The 8,430-nt window shown below is 44.1% G+C and overlaps 1 protein-coding gene and 1 non-coding gene across 2 annotated transcripts; both read left to right on the top strand.

The window, feature by feature from the left end:
• On the top strand, nt 1–3,250 carry RPS13 (ribosomal protein S13). The gene is made up of 6 exons (XM_003910169.4): nt 1–142; nt 283–331; nt 514–592; nt 2,122–2,291; nt 2,529–2,629; nt 3,173–3,250. Exons 1-6 carry the CDS (start codon nt 120–122, stop codon nt 3,204–3,206), a joined length of 456 nt encoding a protein of 151 aa, XP_003910218.1. The 5' UTR covers nt 1–119; the 3' UTR covers nt 3,207–3,250.
• LOC116269961 lies at nt 2,893–2,983 on the top strand. Its single transcript, XR_004177751.1, has one exon. It is a non-coding gene; the product is annotated as a small nucleolar RNA SNORD14 (small nucleolar RNA).
• Nucleotides 3,251–8,430: the final 5,180 nt, after the last annotated feature.

Here is an 8,430-nt window from a genome sequence, read left to right as displayed (position 1 = left end):
GTAGCTCCGCCTCCTGCGTGCGAGGAATCGTGGACGTGTGAGGTCACTTCCTGCGTGTTGGGTGGCTTCCTGCGGCGTTTCCATCCTCGCTCTCCTTTCGCTGCCTGACCGCCGCCATCATGGGTCGCATGCATGCTCCCGGGTGAGCTCGGGGCATCGAACCGGATTGCTGGGCGGGTGTGGGAGGAAGAGAGGGAGTGTGGGCAGCGGGCCGAGGGGATGATGTTCTGGGCTGCTCAGGCACGAGCCGACACCTCACTTAGAGACTGCTTCTCTCCCCAGGAAGGGCCTGTCCCAGTCGGCTTTGCCCTATCGACGCAGCGTCCCCACTGTAAGTAGCGCGCTGGGACCGGGGAGAATCCGGGGAGGGGGGTGGCATTTGTCTCGGGTGAAGCGACGCCGGGGTGAGGAACTTGCGTGTATGAGGAGCGCGGTTTTGCGGGTGGAGAGGGCGCTGTGCTTAGGCGGCATTCCTGGGTTCTCATCCTAAGGTTGCTTTCTATTCCATAACAGTGGTTGAAGTTGACATCTGACGACGTGAAGGAGCAGATTTACAAACTGGCCAAGAAGGGCCTGACTCCTTCACAAATCGGTGAGTGTTTGTGTAGCCTCTTTCGCCTGTCCTCGTGTGACTTGTAGGATCTAGTAGGTGGTAACGTTATTTTAAAAATCGCAAAAACTATGGTCTCGGGACCGTGCTACAGGCATCATTGTAAGCACTTTACGTGTACTGATCTCGTTTAATTCTGACCACAATACTTTGAAATAAATCTTCGTGGCTTTCCCCCCAGTTTACAGTTGAGGATCCAGAGGCACAGTGCAGCTGGATACTAATCAGCCCCAAATCACACAGCTCTCAAGTGGAGGAGTTGGAATTGGCTAAGCAGAGTGCCTGATACAGTTCTTCACAGTTAGGTGTGGTTTGAATCTCAGTTGCATGTGACTTCGTGCAAGTGGCTTCATTCAGCAAATGTTTGCCTTCTGTGTGCTGAACCTGGTTCTGGGGCCTGAGAATATACTAGCCTCCTACTCCCCCGCCCAAAAAAGCCAGCCGCAATGTGCCTGTATTTCCAGATACAGGTGCAAAGGTGGGAGGATCACTTGAGCCCAGAAGTCCTAGGCTGCAGTGAGCTATGATGAAGCCACTGCACTCCTGGGTGACAGAGAGGCGCCACCTTTTTTTTTTTTTTTTTTTTGAGACAGAGGCTTGCTCTTGTCGCCCATCCTGGAGTGCAGTGGCGCGATCTCAGCTCACTGCAACCTCCACCTCCTGGATTCAAGCGATTCTCCTGCCTCAGCCTCCCGCATAGCTGGGATTACACGCACCCGCCACCAGGCCTGGCGAATTTGTGTGTTTTTGTTTTTGTTTGAGACGGATTCTCACTCTGTCGCCCAGGCTGGAGTGCATTGGCACGATCTCGGCTCACTGCAACCTCTACCTCCTGGGTTCATGCAAGCAGTTCTCCTGCCTCTGCCTCCGGAGTAGCTGGGACTACAGGCAGCACCACCCCGCCTGGCTAATTTTTGTATTTTTTAGTAGAGACGGGGTTTCACCATATTGGCCAGGCTGGTCTCAGACTCCTGACCTCAGGTGATCCACCGCCTCGGCCTCCCAAAATGCTGGGATTACAGGCGTGAGCCACAGCACCTGATCCCACCTCTTAAAAGGGGGAAGGGGGATGCAAAATATCTGTACTCCTGGAGCTTGTAGTCTAATTGGAGGTATGACATACCAAAAGAAAATGTGCCATAGATTGTAAGTAATCAGAACTCATTAGAGGTTTAAAAGAAATAACGTGTAAAGTTTTTAGAAGAATGACCAGAGTTCTCAATAAATGTTAGCTGTGGAATCTCAATTCCTTTGGTCATCTGTATTCCAGCAAACCCACAGGGATGATAGTTTTCCAGCATTCTTAGTTTCCACCAGAAAGGTTTTCCTTAGTCTTGGGTAAACCTTCCTTGGATGTCTGAGTGAGCTTTATGTGCATTCCCATGTTGGTTTCTGTGATGTATAAAAGTATACCTCCAGCTTACAGATAGGAACTATGCCCTGATTTCTGAGCCTCGACATCATCCAGTTAGTGTTTCGTGTTGAAAGTTAAAACATGATTCCCTTTTCAGGTGTGATCCTGAGAGATTCACATGGTGTTGCACAAGTACGTTTTGTGACAGGCAATAAAATCTTAAGAATTCTTAAGTCTAAGGGACTTGCTCCTGATCTTCCTGAAGATCTCTACCATTTAATTAAGAAAGCAGTTGCTGTTCGAAAGCATCTTGAGAGGAACAGAAAGGTAAGCTAATAAACAAAATCTGGTGCTAAATAGGACTGCTCGTACATGCATCTGGTTTGAATTATTCAAGGTGGCTTAGTACACAAACTAGTGTAGTGCTGCTTTGAAGTTCGAATTCTACCCAAAGAGATTTTCATTAGAGAAAGTGCGTAGTAGCTCTACATTGTCTTATTAATGTTTGATAATGTTCGGTCATTTTGGGTGGTTTTCTTGAATTGCACCAAATTTTATTTTTAGGATAAGGATGCTAAATTCCGTCTGATTCTGATAGAGAGCCGGATTCACCGTTTGGCTCGATATTATAAGACCAAGCGAGTCCTCCCTCCCAATTGGAAATAGTAAGTGTCAACTCTTTTGTTGTTGTTGTTGTTGTTATCAAGCATAGGAGTCAGCCAGTAGTAAAAGTCCTAGTAGTGAATATGTTCGGCCTTGGGGGCTATTTGGTTAACTGCTCTTTGAGCTCTGGCCTGGTAGTGGGAAAACAGCCACAGGCAGTACATAATCGAATGGGTGTGGCTGGTTGTCTTTAATAAGATAGTAGGTAAGTTTTCCTTTCATAACTCTACTCCCAGGAGTTTGAATTAATTTTCGCATGAATTGCTCACTATGATGATTGATTGCCAGACATTCGCAGTTTCCACCAGAAAGGTTTTTCCTTTTGTTGGCCAGTTCTTCCTTGGATGTCTGAGTGAGCATCTTCATTCATTGTGCTTCAACGCAATGCGTTGGTTCAGGTATTCAGTAGTTTGGTGCACTTTATATAGTTTGGATTTATTAACTGTTTGAGAATAGCACCATTAGTGGGGAGATTATTTGTTAACGAATATGGAGGGACCGGTATTAATCCTGATTTTCTTTCTTTCCCCTTTTTTCTTTTTCAGTGAATCATCTACAGCCTCTGCCCTGGTCGCATAAATTTGTCTGTGTACTCAAGCAATAAAAGGATTGTTTAAAAGCATGTTTTATGTTTATTTTCCTAGAAGAAAAATGTATATATATCAGTGGTTCATATGTGTTGATCTTGTTTGATGGGGAAGTGTTTTAGGTGACTGATGTTAGGATTCCTGGGAGCAGTAAGATAGTGTACATCACATCCCTTCATTGGCCCCTTAAACCAGTTGAGCAGCTTATAACCTCATAGGTGGTTGCCTTAAATATGGAGAACTGGAAGACACTAGGAAATAATGCCTTTGTGTTTGTTTTGGTGTCATGGCAAAAATGTTTCTAAGTTTTTTTGATACATTTAATGTTAAAGACAGATAGATCTCTGGCAGATGTTAACCACTGGTAGCATCAGAAATAGTAATATGGGCAAAAGTAATTGCGGTTTTTGCCATTACTTTGATGCAAAAACCACAATTACTTTTGCACTAACCTAATACATAAAAGTGTCACTGGAGGGAGGGGAATCTGATATGGAGAGACATTGGATCTTGCAGTGAGGGTTAAAGATGAAGGAATCTAGGGGACAGTAAACAGGCACAGTTCGTCTGGAGTGTTGGGGGTTTAGAAAGAATATTTGAAATGGGCTTGGGTTCCTGGCCTTTGAAAATATTTGGGTGGGTTAAAGTAAGATTTACTTGTTTTGGTATTGTGTTTTAATTTAATTCTTAACCTAATGGGGTACATGGGTATTGCTTCTTGAATGACTAAAATCTCAGACAACCCTAGGGAGTGGTTCAAAGTTACAAGACTTATAAGTGGTTAAGCTGTATGTCTGGCTGGTGTTTGTTTATAGAGCCACGATCCTTCAGAATTCAGAAAAAGGGCTGCACGTGGTGGCTCACGCCTGTAATCTCAGCACTTTAGGAGGCCGAGGTGGGTGGATCACCTGAGGTCAGGAGTTCAAGACTAGCCTGGCCAACATGGTGAAACCCTGTCATTACTAAAAATACAGAAGTAAGCTGGGCATAGTGGCAGGCGCCTATAACCCAGGAGGTGGAAGTTGCAGTGAGCCGAGATAGCATCACTGCACTCCAGCCTGGGTGACAGTGAGACTCCGTCTCAAAAAAAAAAAAAAGTTTCCATATGGTTTGTTTCTTTTTTTTTTGTAACATCTATTGACCCAGTTGAAATAGCATATGCACATTATTTGTCCTCATCTATCCATGTGAGCACCTAGAATTTGTAGGTTTCCTCCAACAACTGTTTACTTCCTTGAAAAATCATCTTTTCAAGTGGTAGGTGTCCATCTTACAGTGTCCCTGTGTCGCCCAGGCTGGAGTGCAGTGGCGTGATCTCAGCTTACTGCAACCTCCGCCTCCCGGGTTAATGCCATTTTCCTGCCTCAGCCTCCCGTGTAGTTGGGACTACAGGCACCCACCATCATGCCCAGCTAATTTTTTGTATTTTTAGTAGAGACGGGGTTTTACCATGTTAGCTAGGATGGTCTTGATCTCCTGACTTCGTGATCCGCCCACCTTGGCCTCCCAAAGTGCTGGGATTACAGGCATGAGCCACTGCACTCAGCCTTTTTTTTTTTTTTTCTTTTTTTTGAGACGGAGTTTCGCTCTTGTTGCCCAGGCTGGAGTCCAGTGGCGCAATCTCGTCTCAACTGCAACCTCTGCATCCTGCGTTCAGGTGATTCTACTGCCTCAGCCTCCCAAGTAGCTGGGATTACAGGCATGAGCTACCATGCCTGGCTAATTTTGTATTTTTTTTTAAGTAGAAACGGGGTTTCACCATGTTGGTCAGTCTGGTCTTGAACTCCTGACATGTGAGCCACTGTGCCCGGCCCATCCTATTATTAAACTTACACATGTATGTGGTTTTATTTATCTTTTCAGACAGTCTCACTCTGTCACCCAGGCTGGAGTACAGTGGTATGATCTTGGATCACTGCAACCTCCACCTCCCAGGTTCAAGCGATTTTTGTGCCTCAGCCTCCTGAGTAGCTGGGGTTACAGGTGCCTGCTACCATGATTGGCTAATTTTTGTATTTTTAGTAGAAACAGGATTTTGCCATATTGGCCGGGCTGGTCTCAAACTCCTGACCTCAGATCCGCCCACCTCCTCCCAAATTGCTGGGATTACAGGTGTGAGCCATTGCGCCCAGCCTGTTGAATCATTTGATAAGGCATAACTAAAAACAGTCTTTTCCTTTCTGCAGCCCTACCTTCCTGAAGATGAGGGCAACCACTTTAAATACATAGCTGTTTTTCTGGTATATAATGTGCCTTTTTTTTTTTTTTTTCTTCTGAGACAGTCTTGCTCTGTCACCCAGGTTGGAGTGCAGTGGCATGATCTCGGCTCACTGCAACCTCCACCTCCCGAGTTCAAGCAATTCTGCTTCAGCCTCCCGAGTAGCTGGGATTACAGGTGCATGCCACCATGCCCAGCTAATTTTTGTATTTTTAGTAGAGATGGGGTTTCACCATGTTGGTGAGGCTGGTCTTGAACTCCTGACCTCATGATCTGCCCGCCTCGGCCTCACAAAGTGCTGGGATTGCAGGCGTGAGCCACCGCACCCAGCCCACCTTCTTATTTCTATGTAACATTCTTTTTTTAAAAAATTGAGGTGAAATTCACATTACAAAATTCCCCATTTTAAAGTGAACAATTTAGTAGCATTTGTTTATTCATAATATTGTACAACCACCACCTTAATGTAGTTCCAAAACATTTTCATCACCTTGAAGCAAAACCCCACACTCCTCTTGACTTAGTCCCAGCATTTTGGGAGGCCGAGATGGGAGGAACGTTTGAGCCCAGGAGTTTGGCAGCAGCCTGGGCAACATAGACCTGTGTCTCAAAAAACAAAAAGCCCATACTTATTAAGCAGTTATCCCCATTTTTTACCCCCCCAACCCCTAGCAGCCACCAATCCACTTTCCGTTGTTATGGATTTGCCTTTTCTGGATATTTCATATAAGTGGATTCATACAGTACCTGACTTTTCGTGCCTGGCAGTCTTTCACTTAGCATGTTTTTGAGGCTCACTAACATAGCATGTGTCAGTACTTCATTTCTTTTTGTGGCTGAATAGTATTTTACTGTGTGTGTGTACCACAGTTTATGCATTTATTAGTTGATGGATATTTGGATTGTTTCCACCTTTTGGCTGTTTCAAATAGTGCTGCTCTGAATATTTGTGTACATGTACTTGTTTGACTACCTGTTTTCAATTTTTGGGGTGTGTATCTAGGATAATTGCTCTAAATAACACTTTTATGCCCCTTTCCTGGCATCTTCATAATTCTATAATCATTTATGGCTCAATCAATATTCTGTGTTTACATTTCTATGACTTTTATATACAGTGTTGATGTGATTCCATAGTTATAATTCTGTAAATATATCTACAAAAAATATGTTAGTTATTACCTTGTTTTTCCATCTGCTTAAAGTTCTGTGTTCCTGTTTCTATCTCATCCCCAAACTTTGAGCCATAGTTTAATCTCAGTACATTTAAACAGGGTTACTCTTTTTGTTTTTCCTTGGTGATACCTTCCTAGGACGCTTCATCCTCTAGTGCCAGTTTAGACAGCTTACCCTGAGACCTGTAGTTCTGGGATCCCTGTTCACCATCAATCCGAATATTCTGTCTGTCTCCAGTGTTAGATTCCTCCTTCCTTATCTTCTGTCTTCCTCTTTCTTGGTTTGCACCCTTTTGGAGGATGTGGGAAACACTGCCTCTAGCAGTCCCTAACAAAAGGCTCAGTCCTTGGACCTCATTTTTCTCTGTTCATCTCAACTCTTGATAACTTCATCTAATCTATGGTTTTCCATGCCATCTTTAAAGCTACTATATTCAAATTCATACCTCCAGGGCAGACCCTCCTTGAACTCCAGACTTAGATGTACATCTGCCTATTCTATATCCCCCCTTGAATCACTAATAAACACCGGATATTTGGACTCCTTTTTTTTTTTGAGATGGAGTTTCTTGTTGCCCAGGCTGGAGTGTAATGGCACGATCTCGGCTCACTGCAACCTCCACCTCCCAGGTTCAAGTGATTCTCCTGCCTCAGCCTCCCAGTAGCTGGGATTACAGGTGCCCACCATCACTCCTGGCTAATTTTTTATACTTTTTGTAGAGATGGGGTTTCGCCATGTTGGCCAGGCTGGCCTCGACCTCCTGACCTCAAGTGATCTGCCTGCCTCAGTCTCCCAAAGTGCAGGGATTACATGCAGGAGCAACCGTGCCTGGCCGGAAATAATTTTCTTTAAACATTTTTAGCATCACTTAATTGTTTATAGCTTTAAAAACAAAAACCAAATGCTATTGCCAAGAAGTCAGATGTTATTCTGATTCCCACTCTTTTGTTTGTAACTTGGTAACTTTTTTCTTTTTTGACTCAATGCTTTCAGGATCATCTTATTAGCGCTTGGTGTTCTGAAATTTGCAAAAATACCTTGGCTTTTATTTTTTTCATGTTTTGCAAGGTACTGAGTGAACTATTCTAGTCTGAAAATTATCTTGCAGTTCTGGGAAGTTTTCTTGAATTACTCTTTTAATAATTTCTTCCCCACTATTTTCTATGTTCTCTTTGCGAAACTCATTATTTGAACATTAGACTTTCTGGAACTCCCACCATGGCCGATTTCAAGTTACTAATGGGATGTTACAACCAGGGGTTGGTATGAGATGCTCAGGAGCAGAGCATTACATCGTATCTCTCCTCTGCAGATATAGCAGACATAAATGACTTGGAGACCACGAATAATAGTTAAATGGTGTGAAATAATTAGAAAGTGGTGAGTTCTGAGGATTTACTAGTTTTGAATATACTTTATCTGTGAGTTTATATGATTTTTTAAATAATGCCTGTGTTTAACTGGCTTGCAGCATTCCTAAAAGCTTGAAAGTTGGCTCTTGCGAGCCCATACAAGCCAGCTCCAACGCACACCACTGCTCAGAGTTCATCCTTGTTCCCTGACCGTTCTTTTTTTTTTTTTTTTTCCTTTTTTTGGAGGTAGAGTCTTGCTCTATCCCCCAGGATGGAGTGCAGTGGCATGATCTCAGCTCACTGTAACCTCCACCTCCCAGGTTCAAGTGATTCTCCTGCCTCAGCCTTTCGAGTAGCTGAGATTATAGGTGCCTGCCACCACACCTGGCTAATTTTTGTATTTTTAGTAGAGACGGGGTTTTGCCATGTTGGTCAGGCTGGTCTTGAACTCCTGACCTCAGGTGATCTGC

Source organism: Papio anubis, chromosome 12, assembly GCF_008728515.1.
Source record: "Papio anubis isolate 15944 chromosome 12, Panubis1.0, whole genome shotgun sequence".
Taxonomy (NCBI): domain Eukaryota; kingdom Metazoa; phylum Chordata; class Mammalia; order Primates; family Cercopithecidae; genus Papio; species Papio anubis.
The sequence above is the reverse complement of the archived record's forward strand: the minus strand, read 5'-3'. Positions and strand labels throughout refer to the sequence as shown.

What these genes read in the sequence shown, in the direction of transcription:
- RPS13 (XM_003910169.4), top strand. Translation starts at nt 120, where the DNA reads ATGGGTCGCATGCATGCTCCCGG. An exon ending in ATCGACGCAGCGTCCCCACT is followed by an intron (nt 332 to 513) that starts GTAAGTAGCGCG and finishes ATTCCATAACAG; the next exon opens with TGGTTGAAGTTGACATCTGA. An exon ending in CCTGACTCCTTCACAAATCG is followed by an intron (nt 593 to 2,121) that starts GTGAGTGTTTGT and finishes TTCCCTTTTCAG; the next exon opens with GTGTGATCCTGAGAGATTCA.